General features: G+C 39.0%; 2 protein-coding genes across 4 annotated transcripts in view; one reads left to right on the top strand and one right to left on the bottom strand.

Annotated features, from left to right (window-relative positions):
• Positions 1-23,405, top strand: part of LOC123878693 — a 317,944-nt gene that overhangs the window by 240,665 nt on the left and 53,874 nt on the right. The window lies entirely within an intron of this gene.
• LOC123878599 (kinesin-like protein KIF3A) overlaps positions 55-23,405 on the bottom strand; it is a 29,790-nt gene continuing 6,439 nt past the window's right edge. For 2 of the 3 annotated variants that reach the window (XM_045925893.1, XM_045925891.1), the window contains exons 3-14: positions 8,694-8,899; positions 7,843-7,973; positions 7,284-7,483; positions 6,259-6,456; positions 5,516-5,646; positions 4,830-4,882; positions 3,616-3,752; positions 3,122-3,198; positions 2,554-2,734; positions 1,988-2,224; positions 1,559-1,678; positions 55-934 (exon numbers count right to left, since the gene is read on the bottom strand). In XM_045925893.1, the coding sequence (XP_045781849.1) occupies positions 803-934; positions 1,559-1,678; positions 1,988-2,224; positions 2,554-2,734; positions 3,122-3,198; positions 3,616-3,752; positions 4,830-4,882; positions 5,516-5,646; positions 6,259-6,456; positions 7,284-7,483; positions 7,843-7,973; positions 8,694-8,899 (1,803 nt within the window). In that variant the 3' untranslated portion in view covers positions 55-802. The remainder of the gene's footprint in view (positions 935-1,558; positions 1,679-1,987; positions 2,225-2,553; positions 2,735-3,121; positions 3,199-3,615; positions 3,753-4,829; positions 4,883-5,515; positions 5,647-6,258; positions 6,457-7,283; positions 7,484-7,842; positions 7,974-8,693; positions 8,900-23,405) is intronic. The other variant, XM_045925892.1, reaches the window with a different exon arrangement.

Consider the following 23,405-nt stretch of genomic DNA (forward strand, 5'->3'; position numbering starts at 1 on the left):
GAATATAAAAAGTACCTTATCGTGAAAATTGAGGTCATTGAAAAAAAAAAAAAGTATTGTGTATAAAACGTGTATTTAGAAAATAAAAATATCACAAAATACAATAGGTACATTATCAACGTAGTGTCGTACAAAAATAACACATACCCTAAATAAGCATAATTAAGCAATCAAATTAATAACAAATATAAAAAGCTAAACTAAAAAAGTCTTTTTAATTTCATTTGTTTTTAAGCATGTTACTAATACAATAATTTTCGATTATTTATTTATGTATAACATAATAATACTGAGAACAAAGTGACTTAAATATAAAATACATCACTGGAATGTGACTAGCATAGGTTATATTAAAATAAAAATAATTATAAATCAATCAATCAATACAATTCATACGAAAACACAGTTTTAGGAAATTAGCGTAAGATCACCCTAGCGACTTCGTCTTTCGAAAAATTTGAAAAACACTACGTTAAATACGAAATTAGATAGTGAAAGATTTGTGAAATAAAAATAGGTGTTTCAGTTTTTTTTCAATTTATTTTGTGTTCAGTAAAGTACTTTAGTTCACTTTAGGTATCGTGAATATTGGAAAAATTAACTAAGTGTTGTCATTTTTAAATACATGAACAAAAATTACCCGGCAATATTCCAGAACTTTAAAAAACCAGGTTCATAAAAACGTGTAAGTAAAACACTATCATAAAAATTATAAATACCATTAGTATTAATTGATACACTAGTAGAAACTTTTTGTCGCGCGTCATGTCGGTAGTGTGATCAAGCACTAAAATCTATCGATCTATTGCCGCTGTCGCAAAGCGGTGTGCGGTCTGGGCACAGACGAAGTATTCGGTCGCGCGAGACGGCTGGTCGCGCGACCACTCACCGCCGAGTAGGACAGGTAGCGGTCCGACAGGTCCGGAGGCTCGATCTGTTTGAGAAACACTATATTAATATACTTACGGCCGAAATCCATACTAATATTATAAATGCGAAAGTGTGTCCGTCCGTCTGTCTGTCTGATAGCTTTTCACGGCCCAACTGTTTAACCGATTTTGACGAAATTAGGTGCAGCGTTAGGTTACATCCCGGAGAAGGAGATAGGCTACTTTTTATCGCAGAAAATCAAGGAGTTCCCACGGGATTCTTAAAGACCATCCGTAGTCTTCTACTAGTGTAAGCGCGGCGCCATGTTGTTGATGGTGTGTTTTATCGCCCTTGTGCGGTAATGTTCTACTTTACCGCGATGTAATAAGAGGCATTTTATGAGCAAGTGTATTGTGATTACTTGTGCAGTAGTCTTCTGCTGCTGCACGCGCGGCCCCGTGTTGTTGCTTATGTATTTTATCGCACACGTGCGGGAATGTTCTACTTTACCGCGTTGTAATAAAAGGCATTATATGAACAAGTGTATTGTAATTACGTGTAGTGGTCTTCTGCTGCTCCAGGCGCGGCGCCATGTTGTTGCTAATGTACTTTTACGCACACGTGCGGTAATGTTCTACTTTACCGCGATGTAATAAGAGGTGTTTTATGAGCAAGTGCATGTAATTACGTGTGCAGTAGTCTTCTGCTGCTGTATGCGCGGCGCCATGTTGTTGCCGGTGTAGGCGACGCACTTGACTTGCCACTCGCCCAGCTGCTCGTTCCAGTGCACGTACTGCTCGATCAGTGCCTGGAACAGTCATTAAACTATTAATTAACCTATTAATTAATCGCCGTGTAAGACAGGTAGCGGTCCGACAGGTCCGGAGGCTCGATCTGTTTGAGAAACACTAAGTGTCTGTCTGTCTGTCTGCCAGCTTTTCCCGGCCCAACAGCTTAAGCGACTTTAATGAAATTTGGTGCAGAGTCAGCTTACATCCCGGGGAAGGACATAGGCTACTTTTTATCCCGGAAAATCAAAGAGTTTCGACGGAAATTTAAAACACCTAAATCCTCGCGGACGAAGTCGCGGGCATCATTTAGTATAAGAGTCACTCACCTGGTATTCCTTGGGTATATAAGCATCCAGCACCAGGTCAGCCAATTGCAGCTCCCTCCTCAGCGCCCGGACTCCGTCCAGGATGCCCTCCATCTCCCTCTGCTGCTCCCGCTGCTGGTCAGCCAGCTCCGCTTTGGCTGAGTTGAGGAGTTGCACCGCTCGCTTGAGCTTCCGTGTCTTGGCTGCATTCTCTTCTTGCAGGCTGGAGTAACGCTCTTCCAGGTCCAGACGTTCAGCCTAGGGACGTACAATTTTTTTTAATTATTTATGATAGCTTTAAAATCCGACTACTACCCGCGAACTGCCCATAGATAGCGATAGATACAGTAAAATTGTTTTTTTGTCGCTCGGTATATGTTAACACTGTACTATATATATAAACTCAGAATTTTTTCTTCTTTCATTTCATATCCCACTCGATACAATAGCAAAAAAAAATTTTTTGAGACCCCCACTTTTTCGGATGTAATATCCGTCAATCGTATTTTTTCGTATAAAATTTTTCTCAGTTCCAGCTCCTTAATGGCCTACTCCGTCAGCAAATACATAATCCAAGTTGTACCCACCTCCTTCTTTTGCAGGTCTTGCTGCAAGCGCAACTCGTTCAGTTTCCTTAATTCCAGCTCCTTAGCAGCCTGTTCCAGCAGTCTCCTTTGACTCTCAGCTTTATCTAGCAGGTTCTCTCCCCCGACCAGCACCTTGGATTCCAAACGCTGGAGTTTCTCTTTGAGCTCTTCTTGCTGCTTTCTATAAACCATTTTTAGTAAGTGTTTTGATGTGTTGGAACTATTTTCTGATTTTTTTGGGTTCTGTACCTCAAAATGAAAAACGGAACCCCTCACTTTGTTCTCTGTCTGTCTGTCCGTCTGTCAAGACAACCTATAGGGTACTCCCTTGACCTAGAATCATGAAATTTGGCAGGTAGGTAGGTCTTATAGCACAAATAAAGGAAAAAATCCTTATACCGTGAATCTGTAGTTACATCACAAAAATAAATTAAAATGTGACAATGAACAATTTTTTTTTTTTAATTTTCAAAGCAAGATAACTATACCAAGTACAAGACAGACAATAAAATGATCCTATAAGGGTTCCCGTTTTTCCTTTTGAGGTAGGGAACCCTAAAAAACTCACTTGGTCCTCTGTAGCTCTGCTTTCTTCTCCTCGAGAACCTTGCGAGCTTGGTGGGCCTTTTCGCGATTCAGTTTTTCCTGAAAAATATTTCACAATCAAAACTTATTTGAAAGTCCTTGAGTGGAGACCGCGTTTAAGCAAACGTAGTGTGGGACGCCCTCCAGCACGATGGACCGACGATATAAAGCGGCTGGCGGGAAGTGTCTGGATGAGGAAGGCTGCGGACCGGGTGTGGTGGCGCTCTATAGGGAAGGCCTATGTCCAACAGTGGACATCCACAGGCTGATGATGATGATGATGATGATGAAAACTTATTTAATTAATCTAGGACAAGACTAGTATGTCTTATGCAATGTATTCACCAGTGGATCAGAATTGCGATGCCCTGGCAGGGCGTTATGTACCTATACTTATTTAGCTTTAAATTAACTAAAAAATGTACATGACAGCAATGAACTAAATAAATCAATGAATGAAATTTTAGAAGATCTCACCTTCTCCTCTCGTCTCATCTTGCGCCGCATCTTCTTCTCCTCCGGGTCCAGTACATCCAGCTCAGGATCCGTGAGAGTGTCATCCGTCAACTCTTCCTCCGAGATTTCTTCTTCTTCCTCCTCTTCTTCTAACTCTGCTGGTGAAATAGAAATTTTAATTAATAATCAGTTTAAAAAAAAAATTACATTTATAATTTTAACAGATACTCATTTAAAAAAGGGATAGTAATCTGAATTCAATGTTTTGATGTCCTTTTATTATTTTAAGACAAACATGGAACGCTGCCAAGAAGACTGGCTGCATTTATACGCTCGACAGCCAGGCTGATCCTTTACGCGAAAAATAAACCAGCCTTGTCAGCCCTGTTACTAACCGCAGTGAAATGTCTCGTAAAAATTGTTTAGCAATAAGACCCCATGACCCCAGGGTCACGGAACAAAATATGACTCTCGATAATAGAAGCATACCTATAAAACGCGACAGGTAAAGATGGCAACCGGGGTATGAGGCGGTCGTCCTGCTACGGGGTTGACACCCGCTCTCACCCGCAGCAGGCTAACGCGGTGGCTATGCGGGTGTGCGGTGTATCCCCACCCCGGTTCCCCTCTTAAGAGGGGTCTCTCCGTCACTCGCTCCATACAAAGTCAAAGTCAAAGTCAAAATCTTTTACTCAAAGTAGGTACAATTGTACTCCTTTTGATGGTCGAAATTGTTAAACTTGTACGATATAGTGGTGATAATTAATTACGTTACTTAAAACTAAAGCTACGAGGGTTCCAAACGCGCCCAAGTCTGAGAACAAGAGTCTACAAACGTAGTTCGTCTCTCATTGGAATACTAACCAATCATATTCAATGGAATTTTGTAGAAACGTTCCGAGAACTAATATCTATGCCTGTGGTTTTCCTAATTTCCGTTAAAATATTGGGTTTCAAAGTTACACAGTCTTAAAAATTCCCATACAAATCTTTGAGCCCCTGTAATTTTAAAACTACATATTTAAAAAAAACTCTAAAACACCACAGGCACAGATATTAGTTTCTAGAATGTCTGCAAAATTTCATGGACTTGGTTGCTTAATATTCAAATGAAATTGGGGCTACGATTGTATGGAGTAAGTGACGGAGAGAGCCCTGTTAACCTCCCACATAATGTTTACTTGAAATTGTTATACTTGTACTTAAATGTTTGTTAAAATCTGAGGGTAACTTACCATTTGTATTTTCTTCAAGTTGTTTTTTCAGTTGGTCGATCTCTTGTTGGAAGCTGTATGAATAAAACAATATAGGTTAGTGAAAGAAAACTTATTTGCTACTAGCTGTGCCCGCGACTTCGTTCGCGTGGAATAGCTCTCAGCGCGCTTTATATAGCCACGGACGCTCAGGGGCGAGGCGTGTAGTACGTACTCTGTACGTTAAAAAGGTTCGCCGTGATTCTTTAAATTGACATAACTTTTTTATTTATGAACCGATTGACATGAAATAAACACTAAATGTTAAGTGAAGCTTACTACAATATATTAGTGAAAACCGTATCTAAATCGAATAAGCTGTTTCTGATATTAGCGTGCACAAACACACAGACAAACAGACAAAAAAAAATTAATTACAATTTCGGGTTCGGCATCGATATAATAACAACCTCTGCTACTTTTTTTTTATATATTTCCATTGTACAGACACCACTTTTCTACAATTTTATTATATGTATAGATAACTGTGATGATATTATGATTGATTAACATATAATTGAATGTGAAAGCTGTTATACTGTTAATAGTTTCCATGTCGTTGGACTCCGAGTGGTCCACAGTTGCTAAGACTCCACTCAACTCAAGGTTGGTCCACGGTTGCTAGCAATCTTTGTCCAGCAGTGGGACGTGAGCAGAGCTTCACTTACCGAGTGAGCAGCGCGTCTCCCGGCTCGCTGTTAATGTGCGTCTTGTTCTCGATGTTCTTGGCTCGGTTCGCGTATCGGAGGGTGCTGATGGTTTCCACGTAGTTGGAGTCCGCTGGGCCCACTGTTGCTATCTGTGGTTTTTTTTAAACATATTTATTGTCAACAAAATCATATAGAGTAAGAATACAGGATACACTTAAAAAAACAAAGGGCTATAGTATCAGCTAATGTGTCAAAATTAGTCGATACTACGGCAAATTTCTTCACCTGGACCCTTTCAAGTAAAGATTTTAATATAAACCTGTGAGGATGATACTGCCATTGTCGCAATTGAAAATGCCATAAGCCTACGTTGTCGTATTAGTTTAAAAAATGCGAAAAACCAAATTAAATTTGAATTTCGCGGGCAGGCCCGTCTCATGCCCCTTAAATAGCTTTTTATACACTATCAACTATTTACTTTAACTATACATTAACTATATAACTTATACACTATTTTAAACGGAAAACTAAATAAAAGCTCGTAATATTCGCAATAAACGGGAAGTACTCTATAGGTTTTCTCGACAGAAACGACGCGACGGTCGGACGGACGGACGGACGGACGGACAGACAGACAGACAGACAGACAGACAGCCAACAAAGTGATCCTATAAGGGTTCCGTTTCTCCTTTTGAGGTACGGAACCCTAAAAATGAAACCAAAGCTTATATAACTGGATTAAATAGACCATTTTCACTTACCATCACAGTTTTGGAGTTACCACCGAGTGAGTCTTGCAACAGTCGAGTCAGCTTGGAGTTCCTGTATGGTATGTGGGTAGACTTCCCGTCAACTAACGCCGAGATCACATTGCCGAGTACGGAGAGGGATTGGTTGATTTTGGTCGCTTCTTTCAGTCGAGTGCCCGTTGCTTGTGTCTTGCTCTGACGTTCGGAGCCCTGGAAAAAAAGTTTAAATACATAAATAAATAAAAGTTTATTTAGCTTACAGAACAACACAAGAAAAAATTTTGCGATTGGCGTTTCGCTTGCTATTCTCCACGGTTATGGAGAATATCACGTGTGAACGCAACGACTCTACGTCCATCCTTGTCACACTTATGTGCTTTACTATAGCAAATCTTATCATTTGGAATTGAACTTTACCATAGAGTGAATAAGGTGTAGTTTCCATATTTTGACGTGCATCTTGCTATCCACGCCTTGCTTGCTGAAGTTCCCCGCTGTGAGTGAGACGACTCTATGGTTATCCCTGTCACACTTAGCTCTACTTACATCTCGCATCTCGCTTGCTATTCTCCACGGTTATGGAAAATATCACGTGTGAACGCAACGACTCTACGTGCATCCTTGTCACACTTATGTACTTTACTTATAGTCTTATCATTTGGAACTAAACTTTATCATCTAGTGAATAAGGTGTAGTTTCCATATTTTGACGTGCATCTTGCTATCCACGCCTTGCTTGAAGTTCCCCGCTGTGAGTGAGACGACCCTATGGTTATCCCTGTCACACTTAGTTATACCTACGGCAAATTCTCCTTAAATAAATGAAGCCTTACCACCAAGTTTACATGGTGCTTTGCATCGTATTTCCCATTTTGACGTGCATTTTCCAGCCGGCTTCGTTTGCTGCTAACCACGGTTAAGTCACAAGGTCACGGAATAGCGTGAGAGCGAGACGACTCTACGTGCATCCCTGTCACACCTATATGCTAGAACATGGTATACTTATAGCCAATCTGTCGAGGGGAATTGAACCTTACCGCCAAGTCAACAAGGTGCAGTTTCCCCATCTTGACGTGCATTTTGCCGTCAGCGCCTCGCTTGCTGTTCTCCACGGTGATGGAGAATATGGCGTGTGAGCGAGACGACTCTATGTTCATCGCCGTCGCTCCTATATGCCTGTTCTTGTTGCCAACTGCCATTATTTTTTCTAGTTCATCCGCGTTGTGGACTACGTAGCCTGAAGAGTTGAAGATGGTTATAATTATAGATTATCGTACACGAAATCAAAATGGAAGAAGTATTTATTTTAGTTATGCACCAACTGTTTTTAGTTTTTTCTGTTTCTTCCTTTTGTGTTATTTCATGTTTTGTGTGTAATAAAGTTTTTATCAATCTATATAATTTTATTTTCCGGAAAAGAAATATTGCATATATTATGTCCGGAACCCTAAAAAAGCGAGATCCGACTCGCACTTGACCGTTTTTTGAGTTAGGAGTCGCGTAAAATGACTCTCGTAGTTGACGCTGCAATCGGTTTCATACAAAAGTTCTATTTTCTATTTGATTCTTAGCATGGATGCCTAACTGGCTACATACCAGTAAGATCCTTGACAAAGACGCCTATGTCAGGGCGCTCCTTGACCTCGAGGCTCTGGTGAGGGTTGTTGCCGAGCAAATCGCGTACCTCCTCGTTGTATATCTCCAAGTATGTCACGCATACCAGGAACCTGTAAATTATTATCACCTTTTATGTATTATAAAGGCGAAAATTTGTATGTATGTGTGTGTGTGTGTGTGTATGTTTGTTACTCCTTCACGCAAAAACTACTGGACGGATTTGGCTGAAATTTGGAATGGAGATAGATAATATCCTGGATTAGCACATAGGCTACTTTTTATCCCGGAAAATCAAAGAGTTCCCACGGGATTTCAAAAAACCTAAATCCACACGGGCGAAGTCGCGGGCATCGGCTAGTTATTTAGATAACTTAAAGTTCTTTGTCCTTCAAACAATGTCCACTCGGTGGACAGATGACACCAACCAGGTCGCAGGAAGCCGATGCATTTAATCAGTATCAATCATGACGTGGAAGTCGTTACAGGACACCTATGTCCAACAGTGGACGTCTTGGACCTCACCGTCTATCGGTTCTTCAAGCTATGGTCCCCACTCATTGCTACTTCAGCTTTCGAAAGCTGTTCATATCACGTATTCTGATCATGTAGAGAAAGATCCGAGCTGTTTCAGCAACCGCGCTGAGTGACTCATTTTTATGAGACCCATAGTGTCGTCTCAGATCTGTGTCTCGCTCCAGTCATTATGATAATAATCGTGTATGGTTTTGCCGGTCCCAGTACACTATATTGTCTTAGAACCGCAGCATTCTCTCTAAGCCTTAGCTAATAAGATCTCCAGGCGCCGAACAGTTCTTGGATGCACTACTTACTTCTCGTCATCCTTGGCTGTGGCGATGTGGCTGAAGATGTGCGCGAAGGAGTTGGGGATGATGCCGCGCAGCTCTGGCGCGGAGTTGCTGCCCGCCATGGTGTACGTCTTGCCCGTACCCGTCTGCCCGTACGCGAAGATCGTGCCGTTGTACCCGCGTAGCACTTGCTCCACGATCGGGCTCGCTGTTTGGACGTAGATGTCCATCTGGAAACAAGAAATTAATGCTGTTGTTGTTGTTTCTTGGTTTAGTGGCTCTTGGTCGCGCCACCACGGCACAATTTACTTCGCCAATGTCGCGTAGATTGAAGAAAACATTGTAGATTGAAGGGGGTTGCTCGGTTTCTGAACTACTGTACGATCAAATTTTCCCAGTACGCGGTACAATAGTTAGGTTATTGTTAGTACTTGATAACCTACAACAACAAAATAGGAAAGATTAAATACACTATTATATTATTAATATAATATTGTTAATCTATAGAATAAACAAATAGATATTTACAATTTTATTTTGTTACACTTAATATATGGAGAAAATAAGGTTGCCACATGCCACTTCTTGGTCATCACTCATCAGCATCAAAATACGGGTTTCAGATTTCCTATTAAAGTATTTTCCTATATTAGTAAAATATTCTTTTTACCGGGCAAAACGTCAGGGTTTGGTTTCACCAACCATCTCTGGATGAATTTGTAAAAAAATACGCGCGCTTTATTTACCCCGTATTTTATTTTCGCAATTACGGGTTTCTGTATTATCGTACCCTGAAATACGCGGTAACCCGTAAAATACGGGGCATCTGGTAATCCTAGCAGAAAAGTACCTCATCATGCTCAACCCATAGCGCATCGGCTCACTACTGAGCCGATGCTCCTCTCAGAGAGAAAAAGGTTTTGGTCATTAGTCTACCACGCTGGCCTAATGCGGATTGGCAAACTTCACACACCTTTGAGAACCTTATGAAGAACTCTCAAGCATGCAGGTTTCCTCACGATATTTTCCTTTACCGTTAAAGCAAGTGATATTTAATTGCTTCAAAGTTGAAACCCACATAACTTCGAAAAGTTAGAGGTGCGTGCCTGGGACCGAACCCCCAATCCTCAACGTACAAGGACGACGTCTTAACCACTCTTCACACCCTTTGAGAATATTATGGAGAACTCTTAGGGATGCAGGTTTCCTCGCGAAGTTTCCCATCATCATTAAAGCAAGTGATACAAAAATTGCTTAAAATCCTCGTAACTCCGAAAAGTTAGAGGATCGAACCTCTGACGTCTGAACCACTAAGCTATCATCACCCAGAGAATACCTATAAGTATGCAAATACAAGTGTCCAACCTACCAAAACTCAAAATTCAAAATATTTTTTTTTTCAATTAGACTTTTACAAGTAGTTAGGTATCCTAGGTACTTTTGAATCGTCAAAAGCATCTACTACTGATTCAGAATGTCTTTCCTACCGAAAAGAACCAGCAAGAAACTCGGCGGTTGCTCTTTTCAAAGATTTGATATACAATACCTACCCATGTTCCCATAGTAACTGTGTAAGACCTACATAACATCCATGTCATCAACAGTCCATGTCCTACATAAACGTGTACACATATTATACATTAGTGAATTCCGGCAACCCCCCTCCCGAAGCCCTCGACCTCCCCCCGTAACCTCTCCCCCCACCCCCCCGGGAGAGGTCCGAGTGAAGATCGATAGGTGCAACGCGCAGCGGCGTCGCGCGGGTCGCGTCCCACTGACCTAGATACACTCGCGATGTACACTGCGGCATATTGGATGTGTACCTAAGATATTAGAATCACTACATAGTATACAAGTGTAAATTAAAAATTTATAACACCCCAACAAGTGAAGGTTACAGTAACTAGAAAAGAGCTGATAACTTTCAAACAGCTGACCGATTTTCTTGAATTATAGCTAAGAACACTCTCGATCGGCTCCTTTGAAACAAAAAAAAAACTAAATTAAAATCGGTTCATTAGTTTAGGAGCTACGATGCCACAGACAAATACACAGATACACACGTCAAACTTATAACACCCCTCTTTTTAGATCGGGGGTTTAAAAACAAAGTCGCTTCCCGCTGTCTGTCCCTATGTACGTATCTTTAAAACTACGCAACGATTTTGATGCGGTTTCTAGGGTTCCGTACCTCAAAAGGAAAAACGGAACCCTTATAGGATCATATGTAAACTTGAACGTGCACATGAGCGGTTAGAGAAAATCACACTATCACACTTCATCACACTAATATTATAAAGGCGAAAATTTGTGTGTATGTGTGTGTGTTTGTTACTCCTTCACGCAATAACTACTGGACGGATTGGGCTGAAATTTAAAATAGAGATAGATTATACCCTGGATTAGCACATAGGCTTCTTTTTATCCCGGAAAATCGAAGAGTTCCCGCGGGATTTTTAAAAACCTACATCCACGCGAACGAAGTCACGGGCATCAGCAGTGCTAAACACACAACTCCAAAAAAATAGAGATACGGGATCGAATCGACCGTGATTGAAGGAGTAACCAACGAACAAATAAACTTTTATTTGTTAGGTAGGTACTTCTTTACAATGCTTGAACCAATTTCTCTGAAATCGAGTATCGGCTAGCTTTTAGTACACTGAATTAACTCATAGGTAGGAGTTAACTCACATTTATTACCGGAAAATTTTAGCTTCCGAATTCAACGTGGATGAATATAGTTAGTTCATCCACGTTGAATTCGGAATATCTATAGCACGCGGAAGCCATAAAGCATCCCAGAGACGTACTTACATAGACTACTTTTTATCCCGGAAAAACAAAGAGTTCCCAAGGGATTCTTAAAAACTTAAATCAACACGGACGAAGGCGCGCACATATTCATTTCTACATATAAAACCTAAAACATAATATTTTATATTATTCGATTCATCCATAAGACTCATTAGAGGAAATAATCCTATCACAGACAAAGAATCGGTGCCCCTAAAAGCCTCCGTTGCTCTCTCCCTTTCTCTCAGCGCTGGTTATCAATAGGAGGGAAAGAGAGAGGCGTATGCGCTGTTGCGAATCGATGGCAAGCTCCCACCTGCGACCCGACCCCGGGTGGTACCTATTGGTAGATATAGTATATTATGTAAGTAGGGCTGTCACTCATGTAAGTAGGTAGGATAATTTGGATTTCAGTCCATCTTTATACAATTGAATTGTTTTTAGTTTTTTATGTTTCTTCCTTTTGTGTTGATTATTTCATGTTTGGTGTGCAATAAAGTATCTATATATCTATCTCAGCAAGTATATCATTTAAGGTGGAAGCGACGGGCCTGCCCGCGAAATTCAAATTTATTTTGGTCTTTCGCAATATTGTAAACTAATACGACAACGTAGGCTTATGGTATTTTAATTGCGACAGTGGCAGTATCATCCTCACAGGTGCATATAAAAATCTTTACTTGAAAGGGTCCAGTTTAAGAAATTAATTAAAGTATCGACTATTCTCACATATTAGTCGATACTAGAATTAATTTCTTAAAATACCATAAGCCTACGTTGTCGTATTAGTTTACAAATTGCGAAAAACCAAATTAAATTTGAATTTCGGGGGCAGGTCCGTCTCATGCTCCTTAAGTACAACATTTTATCACTGAACACTTTTTGTTGTGATTGGTTGGTGACCCAAAATGATTAGCGTCCACTGAGATTTTTGTCTCTATGACACTAATATTATAAAAGCGAAAGTTTGTGTGTATGTTTGTTACTCCTTCACGCAAAAACTACTAGACAGATTTGGTTGAAATTTGGAATGGAGATAGATAATATCCAGAATTAGCACATAGGCTACTTTTTATCCCGGAAAATCAAAGAGTTCCCACGGGATTTCAAAAAACCTAAATCCACGCGGACGAAGTCGCGGGCATCATCTAGTCATTAATATAGGATTACGCAACAGAGAGAGCGCTATACTTTCTTTCCGCGGATAGAGTGTTGACAACCCTGTGGCCTATGGGTAAGTAAGGTTGTGCAACCTTCAAAATGACAGCAATGAAATCGGCCCAGCATTGGAATTTCATACCAACGATATTTCTAACTACCGCCTACCTACTAATGAAAATTATATAATAGTAGGTATTAATTACTTTGTAACTATCGTTATTATTGACCGAATAGGTTAATCTTGCCGAAACTCAATATTCAGTAGCTCCTTTGCGACCTCATTGAAGGACAAACAAACACACTTTCGCATTTATAATATGGGTACTCACCTAGTGAATAGGTAGTGATATTATATATTTTAATATTATGAGTAAATACGAAACTGTGTCTGTCTGTCTCAGAGGGAAAAGGTACAGACAGACTTTACCTTTCACATTACATCCACTAAACCGATTATGACGAGCTACTAGGGCAAAATCAAAGTGCTTTTACGGAATTTTTAACAAGATAAAGTTAAACAAGACTAAAACCCGACTAAAGTACTACCCGCGAACTGCCGATAGATAGATGGGTACCTATAGTAAAATTGTTTTTCTGTCGCTCGGTGTATTTTAACTTTGTAGGTATTTTATGTACTCAGTAGGTATTTTATGTACTCAGAATTTTTTCCTCTTTCATTTGATATCCCACTCGATACAATAGCAAAAAAAATTTTTGGAGACCCCCAAAAAAGAAAAAAAAAAAAGAAAGAAAAAGGAGATCACAAAAATTGGATGTAACATCCGTCAGGTCAATTTTTTTCTTATACAATGTAGCCTATGTCACCCGGACCATAACAACAAGTCGATTGACACCTCATTCATCAAAATATAGTTATTTTAACCTCAAAATAGTTATACCTAAATCACACTAATATTATAAAGGAGAAAGTTTGTATGTGTGTGTATGTTTGTTACTCCTTCACGCAAAAACTACTGGACGGATTGGGCTGACATTTTGAATGGAGATAGATTATACCCTGGATTAGCACATAGGCTAGTTTTTATCCCGGAAAATCAAAAAGTTCCCACGGGAATTTAAAAAAACCTACATCCACGCGAACGAAGTCGCGGGTATCAGCTAGTTAATTATACCGGAGAGTGTGCACAAGAACTCTTTGACCTGGTTCCTCCTTCACCTTTCTACCATCGTACTGCCAGGCATCGTCAAGGTCTGCATCCGTACGTAGGCAAAATTCCCCGAACACGTACGAAACGATTTGCTTCCTCTTTCCTAATTCGAACCGCTAGGATATGGAACGCCCTTCCGGCGTCAGTTTTCTCTTCCACCTATAATATGGGTACCTTCAAGTCAAGAGTGATTAGGCAACTTATAGGCAAGCGCGCTCCATCTTAGGCTGCATCATCACTTGCTAGCAGGTCTGATTGCAGCCAAGCGCTAGTCTATATAATTAAAATAAATAAATAAATAACAGAGTGTCAAATAAAAATTGTATACGGAACATTGTTAATGCGAATTAGGTACCCACGATACAGGATTACCTAGTGTGGGTACCATCAGACACAGAAAAATTATACAAGACTGTGTTTGGTAAATAAACATTTTTCATTTTTTTTTATTTTTCAAAATCGCTTCTGTAGTTTAGGCGCTACTGTGGAACACACATAAATACAAACCTACATACATACGAGTAGACTGCGAAAATTATAACCCTTCCTTTTGGCTTTGCCGTAGTCGGATAAAAAGCTAAATCCACGCGGACGAAGACATAGGCATTATTGTCTAGTCTAGTAAATTCTACTATCTAAAGTAAGTAGGTAACTATCTAGTTTGGAAGTTACCAGGGAACAGATGTACAAAGTCATATGGAGGACTTCGTCTGTGATGGCGTTTGCTGGCGCGCGTGCTGTGCTTGTTTGGAGTGTTTTTTTTTTGTTAAGAGTGGCTGGTTTTTGTGTTAGTTGGTGTTTTGTGGTGGTGGAACTGACTGGGAAGCGCTCTAAAGGGGCGCCGCGCGTATGTCGGCGGGCGCCGGCGCAGACGGAGTCCATACTTGTATAAATTCAATAACTTGAAAATATCACAAACTTGACATTGGCTAATCAGAGTAAAGCCAGATTTAAAGAAAAAAAAAAGTCATATGGACCGCTAGAATCATAATCTAAGTATTCGGTTAATAGGTAGGTAGGTAGGTATTCGTACAAGAATAGAAGTCCTTTCGAGTGAACTGAAGGGCACTCTAATGTAAACTGTACAAGTCGAAGTAGGTACTTCGTGAATAGTTAGCTAGCTACCTATTTAATGTAGGTAGGTACATATGCATAGATATGCATCCATAGGTAGGTATTAATATTATAAAATCCATACTAATATTATAAATGTGAAAGTGTGTCTGTCTGTCTGCTACGTTTTCACGGCCCAACCGCTGAACCGATTTTAATGGAATTTGGTACAGACTTGGAATACATCCCGGGGAAGGACGTAGGCTACTTTTTATCCCGGAAAATCAAAGAGTTCCCACGGGATTTTAAAAATACCGAAATCCACGCGGGCGAAACCGCGGGCATCTTCTAGTAAGTTATTACAGTGATAGGATCTATAACTAATATATTACTTTAGGTTTTTGAAAATCCCGTGGGAACTCTTTGATTTTCCGGGATGAAAGTAGCCTTTTGTTAATCCAGGGTATAGTCTATCTCTATTCAGCCAAACCTGTCCAGCAGTTTTTGCGTGAAAGAGTAACAAACACACACACACACATATACACAAACTTTCGCCTTTACAATATTTAACTTATAAATGCGATGTGGGACATGACAGCTACGGTGTAGTGTGCCCATCATCATGTGCAATTTGCCAGCACCTCTGATTGGCCGACACTCTCTCGCTATTGGTTAAAATGCATTGTTGCAGCAAAGATTCCATGCATCCAGCCAATCACAACAAATTGAGATTGTAGCAATGACTGATGCAGCTTATTTGTAATCGATAAGTCGGTATAAATACGCGCACTGTTGTGCGCGTATTTATACCGACTTATACCGACTTATACCGACGGAAACGTTTAAGTGCGGAAACCAGCCCAGAGTGAAGAAAGAAGTCGGTATAAATAACAGCAGTTACCATTTCTATTAGCATTACTCAGAATTCCGTGGTCGCAATGTTTGTCACATAAATAAATCCCTAATCCAAGTACATACATACGTAGGCGCATACCATACTATTAACTGAAACCTTGAAAGCGTCTGACGTCATCGGCGCGTATATATTTAATCTCCTAGGTAGGTATATAGCGAGGTTAGAATCGCTAGCGCACATGAGTAGGTATGGATAGGGTTGCCAGAAAAAAAATAAAAAAAATACGGGGCGTATTTCAGGTCATGATAATACAGAAACCCGTAATTGCGATAATAAAATACGGGGCCAATAAAGTCCCGTATTTTTTAAAAATCAGCCGGAGCTGGCTGGCGCAACCAAACTGTAACGTTTTGTCTAGTAGAAAGAATATTATTCCTGTGCGGCAATGCGTGGACCAATACTCGCGTAGCCAAAACCGACTCAATATTAATACTGTGAAGGCGGGATTACAATTTAAATGTAATTTAAAGTAAAAATGCAAAAGTTTTTATACATTTGTTTCCCAAAATGAAGACCTTTCAGAAGCTGTTTGCTCAAACAATAAAGTATTCAAAAAACATCTCTGTAAAACACTGTCTCCCGTAAATACATCTAAAACCCGTATTTTTTATGGTGGTAACCCGTGAATCACGAAGTGGCAGGTGACAACCCTAGGTATGGAGTAGGTATGATATTCTTAACTTTTAACAATGTTCAACTCATTGCTCATATTAGTATATAGTTACCTAACGGTAGATAGGTTGACTGGGTATATTATGTAAGTACTTTTTACCGTTATGATTTATGAAGCACTACATAGGTACTATAGGAAGGTATACCTACTTACCTTAAAATAAGTCAAACCAATTCTGTCTCAAAAAGTGCGAAACAAATTATATTCATGTGTTCACCAATAGTACTTCAGTAGGTAGGTACTTACCTCTATGTCAAATGCTTGTTAAATGTAAAGAGCAACCGCTGAGTTTCCTGCTGGTTCTTCTCGGTAGGAAAGGCATTCCGAACCAGTGGTAGATACATTCGACGATTCAAAAGTACTTGTAAAAGTTTAATTGATTACAAAATATTTCTATTCTATTTCTTGCTGTGGAGAGAGGGACAGAGTGTATGAGTCGCAAGGTTTTTTCTTTGGCTTTTCATGTAGCAGAGCCAAAGAACCGAGGGGAATAGCGCGACATCGTTTACAAAGGATCACGAAAGAGTCACGACCCTCAGTAATGGGGATCACGAAGCAGAAAGAGAGATTATATAACTCAACGCCGGCATGCAGATAGCTATAATCGGAATGGCTGTAACTATGCCCTACAATTATTAACTCACGCCTTGGAAGCACATGACGTCAGTTTCTCGTATAAGATTCGCAGAATGCATAGTGGGAACGTTTAGTGTCGCGTAGTTTTATTTCTAGGGTTCCGTACGCGAAAGATGCCAACGGAACCCTATTGCTAAGCCTCGCAGCCCGTCCGTTCGTCCGTCTATCAATCAGCGGGCTGTGTCAATAGGCAGAGTTGAAACCTTCACCGCTGCTATAACAAATTCAAAGATGGCGAATTTCATGGCGCCATTTTGAAATTCGCCATTTGGTATTTTTGACAGCGGCAATAGAAATACATACACACTGCATTAATAAAAAGAACAAGTGTAAAACAATTTATAATATAACACCCCCGACAAGTGAAGGTTACAGTAACTAGAAAAGAGCTGATAACTTTCAAACGGCTGAACCGATTTTATTGGATTATAGCTAAGATCATTCTCGATCAAGCCACCTTTCAAACAAATTAAAACTAAATTAAAATCGGTTCATTAGTTTAGGAGCTACGATGCCACAGACAGATACATACGTCAAACTTATAAACTTTGGGTTGGGGGTTAAAAAGTACAGTGTTTTATCTTGTACGATGGTACTTACGGAACCCTTCGTGTGCGAGTCCGACTCGCACTTGGCCGGTTTTTTATTATTATTTGCGTCTGTTGTAAATTGTAATAGAGACCCTTGTATTATATTTATCAGTCCTTGGAAACGCATGGTGCTATCATGTTGTTATTAGAGTATCAAATGTAACTTTTTGCATGATAAATAAACTCTTTATTTGAAACTATGTATTTAGATGATGCGACTTCGTTCGCGTGGATTTAGGTTTTTAAAAATCCCGTGGGAACTTTGCTTTACAGGATAAAAAGTTGCCTATGTCAATTTCCGGGGAGCAAGCTACCTCTGTACCGAAATTCATATGAATCGGTTAAACGGATGGGTCTTTGAGAATCCCGTGGGAACTCATCGATTTTCGGGATAAAAAGTAGCCATAGCCGGGATCTAAGCTAACTCTGTACCAAATTTCATCAAAACCGGTTAAACTTGGGTCGTGAAAAGCTAGCAGACAGACAGTCAGACACACTTTCGCATTTACATTAGTATGGACTATGGAGATGATGCGACTTCGTTCGCCTAAAAAAGCGGTACCTACAGTACATTATTAACCCCCGACCCAAAAAGAGGGGTGTTATAAGTTTGACGTGTGTATCTGTCTGTGGCATCGTAGATCCTAAACTAATGAACCGATTTTAATTTAGTTTTTTTTGTTTGAAAGGTGGCTTGATCGAGGTTCTTAGCTATAATCCAAGAAAATCGGTTCAGCCGTTTGAAAGTCATCAGCTCTTTTCTAGTTACTGTAACCTTCACTTGTCGGGGGTGTTCTAAATTTTTAATTTACATTTGTTTAATATTTATCAATCCTTTTCACGTTTGGTGAAGAGTGCTCTGTAATACTTACTCATGGTAATACTTTTGTATGGAGAAGTGCGTGGAACTACGCCCCAGTATATTGGCTAGCTAAGTACTATGAGTGATAAGCGAGCAAAGTAGGAAACTGTGTTATCAGTGGCCAGTGATAACGGGTTTAATCGAGGCGAGGCAACGTAACTATATTATTATCGCACTTCTAACAGTTAGCTTAGGTGTATAGGAAGTTTAAATGAAACGGCAGGAAGGAAAATAACGTTAAACAAGAGTAAATTAAAAATTTATAACACCCCCGACGATCCAAAGTATTTGAGTTTTCCAAAACATCATTTTCAAATAAATAACTATGTATTTAGGCAACGTCCATCTTGACAGCTTGACATAATTGTCTATTGACATAATATTATGGACCTAACGGTTATCTAACCTTCTTTTCTACATGAAAACTAGAAAAGAGCTTACTCTTAAACGGCTGAACCGATTTTTTTAGATTATAGCTAAGAACACTCTCGATGCTTACCTTTCAAACAAAAAAAACTAAATTAAAATCGGTTCATTCGTTTAGGCGCTACGATGCCACAGACAGATACACAGATACACAGATACACAGACACACAGATACACAGATACACACGTCAAACTTATAACACCCCTCTTTTTGGGTCGGGGGTTAAAAACACGGTCAAAAACACGGCAAGTTGGAATCGCACATGAAGAGTTCCGTTTCATCGTAAAAGAAATAACACTTTTATTAAATTTTATTTTCATGGCGGCCATTTTGTTCGTTGTTGTAGCGACAATAGAAATACACGTTCTGTGATCAACTCTCTAGCTTATGGTTTACGGGATATAGCCCGCTGACGGACGGACGGATGGATGGACAGCGGAGGCTAAGTAATAATAAGGTTCCGTTGCACGCGTAGGGTACGGAACCCTTCCAAAGACTTTTCAGTACCGTTATCCCGGGACACCGGTATAAAATTATAAAAAAGTCCGGTGCTATCATACCGATTCTCTATAAAAAATACCTAATAATGGAGAAGACTTTTCGATAACGTTGTACCGGATACCGATATAGTTGTTCCCCTTACGTAATTAGGACTCTCCAATACCGTTATCCCGTTACCGATTCAATGCCGGTATAATTATAACGGTTCGGTACTAATACGGTTAATTTTTAACCCCCGACCCAAAAAGAGGGGTGTTATAAGTTTTACGTGTGTATCTGTCTGTGGTATCGTAGCTCCTAAACTAATGAACCGATTATAATATATTTTTTTTTGGTTTGAAAAGTGGCTTGATCGAAATCCAAGGAAATCGGTTCAGCCGTTTGAAAGTTATGTGTATTTTAGAAATATATTAATCGTATATAATAAAACATTTTATTTGATACCAAAGTGTCTCATTTTTATTTTTCCTGTTTGTCTGATTATTCACCATATACATATAGGATTTTTCATGACGTCATATTGTATACGAGTTCTATTATGCTATGGTATTTAAAACAGATCTCAAAAATTCCACCTTTTAAAATTAAGTATATTACGTAATAATTAAACAAAATAAGTAACAAACAACGAGCTATTGAACGCTTTCCATGTAATTACAGTACGATTGAGTTTGTAATTAGGTATTTCTTTAAGAACTGCACGTTTTCAATTTTATGCTTATGTACCGTGACTTGTACATCAATTGAGTATTTACCTACTTTTTTTTATAAAAATTGCGAGCAGGCGGCTAGTTACTTTTTACTAAACCTAACCTAACCTAACCTTTAATAGGACATTAGGTAAATATTTGATTAAAAGTAATCAAATTATTCATCATCACCTCGACTCATCGTAGGCCCATGAGCACGGGTCTGCTCTCAGTATGAGAAGGATGTAGGCCATTGTCCACCACGCTGGCTAATTCAATGGGTTGACAGACTTCACAAACCTTCGAGAACTCTCAGACAAGCAGTTTTCCTAACGATGTTTCGATGGTTTTAATTGATTTAACGCGGTGATAGGTTCAGTCGTTAGGTCGTCAGCCTTTCATTTGGGAGGTCCATGATCCGATCCCGGGCAAGCACCTTAAAAAGACCTCAAACTTTTTAGAGTTACGTGCGTTTTGAACTCATCATAATATTAAGTTGTTTTAATTTACTACATGTCAGTTTTTTTTAAAGTATTATATAGACTAATAGGTACTAGATTAGGTAATCCTTTTTAGTTCTCACAGTGGTCTGTGATTCTAAGTAATGATAAACATTCTAAAGTGTATGTCGTTCTTCTATCTATACTAATAAATAAAATTGGAGTGTCTGTCTGTAATTTCGAAATAACTACCTCATATTAAGCTCATATGGTTATTTGAACGATACCATAACTGAATCACACGTTTTTAAAATTTTTGTCTGTCTGTCTGTTTGAAAAGGCTAATCTTTAGAACAGCTGAACCGATTTTGACGGGATTTTCACAGACAAGTAGAGGATTGGCCAGGGAGTAACATAGGCTACTTTTTAAACCGACTTTCAAAAAGGGAGTTGTGTTTTTCTACCTATGTACACCGAAATCTCCGAGATTTCTGAACCGATCTGCGTAATTTTTTTTTTAATCGATAGAGGAACTTTGTGACATTGGTTCGTAAAAAAATTGGATTCCAACTCCTCAATCCTGAGGGGATCACACCATCAATACTGATGGGATTTAGAAACTGTCGGTTATAAATTCGGGACGGCCTATTACGGATAGGCTACTTTTGTCCTGGGAAATCAAAAGTTCCTACGGGATTTCAGACCCTAAATTCACGCGGGCGAAGCTGCGGGCATCAGCTAGTTAGTAAATATAGGTATAGCTGTTTTAATAAATTGTGACTCTTAAAACTGAACTGAGTAAAATAATTTATTATCAGTTGATTTTCATGAATCGTTTTATATATTATCAAGATAATGGTGATAGCGTATTACGATGATAAAACGATTTGTCCAAGAGAAAACATTATTTTTCAACTAAGTACTAAATAAAACTTTTTTTTTAATTATTTAAAAAACTGTTTCTTGGTTGTTGGCTTGCGAACTACCTAACTACCTACTATAGCAAGTTTGAAATCGCGGTTTTCACGCTCATGATCGCAGACCGTGACTTCGAATGTTTGCAGTTTTTGTTGATGTCATGTACCTACTGTTGAACAAGATAAAGTTGAAAACTAAAACCCGACTGCGATCGTCTTAATAAACGCTGAAATATTATAGTAAAATTGTTTTTCTGTCGCTTGGTATATTTTAATGTTGTAGTGCATTTATATTTATGAACTCGAGAATTTTCTCCTCTTTCATTTGACTTCCCACTCGATACAATAGCAAAAAAAATATATTTGGAGACCCCCACTTTTTTTCATGTAATATCCGTTAGGTCAATTTTTTCGTGTAAAATGTAGCCTATGTCACCTGGACGTTTACGATGAATCGATTGATACATCTTTCATCAAAATCGGCTCAGTACTTTAGGCGCTACGGTGGAACACACAGAATCTGGATACAAACATACACATTACACACCTACATACATACATACATAAACTGCTAAAATCATAACCCTTCATTTAAAGGATTAAGAGTACTTTATTGGGATATGGAATGAAAATAAATCGAAAATTATAAATATTGTTCTTAGGTATATAAATATAGCCCATGCACACTTATTTTTAATTTTATTATATCTAAAGATTTAAAAATGTAGTAACTCTATAATAATATAGATTTCTTTATAATATGTTTAAGTACAGAATAATTTTATACATGCCACGCGATTTCTATTCGCTGTATTACAATTTATAATTAGATATTACATTTAAAACTATTTTATCGATAGACCAGGTGTAATAATATTAATAGGTATAAAATATAAATACTGCAGGTTTTTTTGAGTAAAAAATACGTATTAGGTATTAACAAATAAATCTAGAATTCAAATCAGGTGAGGCTATAAAAACAACAAGTGATATTTTCCGTAGTGTTGCAGGTTTCTAAAAATGCTATAAATCACATTACAGCTTTCGTTAACAGGGCTCTCTCCGTCAGTCGTTTCATACAATCGTAGTTCCAATTTCATTTGAATATTAAGCAACCAAAGGCCATGAAATTTTGCAGACATATTCTAGAAACTAATATCTGTGTCTGTGGTGTTTTAGATTTTTTTTAAATATGTAGTTTTAAAATTACAGGGGCTCAAAGATTTGTATGAAAATTTTTAAGACCGCGTAACTTTGAAACCGAATATTTTAACAGAAATCTGGAAAACCACAGACATAGATATTAGTTTCTAGAATATGTCTGCAAAATTTCATGGACTTTGGTTGCTTAATATTCAAATGAAATTGGAACTACGTTTGTATGAAACGAGTGACGGAGAGAGCCCTCTTAAACAGAGTAATTATTCGCATGAGGCGGTTACACTCTCCTCGACTAGAGTATAAAATCAACCACTAGCACAAAATCGATGAGTGTTTGATTTTATACTTTATTCACTTATAATAATTTACAACAACTATTGGAATTAAACTAAAAATCCTCCGCGCTTAAACTAACGAGTGATTTCCATTATCCGCGACGTGTAGCGAGGTCAGTCCCTGTGTCCTTTTTCCCCGAATGCGTTCGAAACTAGTCAACTTACGTCAACTGCGCGAGTAGAGTCGGAACTATCTATACTTATAACTAGCTGATGCCCGCAGCTTCGCCCGCGTGGATTGGTCAGATCCCCTGCCCCATCAGGATTGAGGAGTTGGACTCCGAATTTTTTATGAAACAATGTCGCAAAGTTCCTCTATCGATTAAAAAAGAAATGACGCAAATCGGTTCAGAAATCTCGGAGATTTCGGTGTACATAGGTAGAAAAACACAACTCCCTTTTTGAAAGTC

The sequence above is a fragment of the Maniola jurtina genome, chromosome 26 (assembly GCF_905333055.1).
Source record: "Maniola jurtina chromosome 26, ilManJurt1.1, whole genome shotgun sequence".
In the NCBI taxonomy this organism is placed as follows: domain Eukaryota; kingdom Metazoa; phylum Arthropoda; class Insecta; order Lepidoptera; family Nymphalidae; genus Maniola; species Maniola jurtina.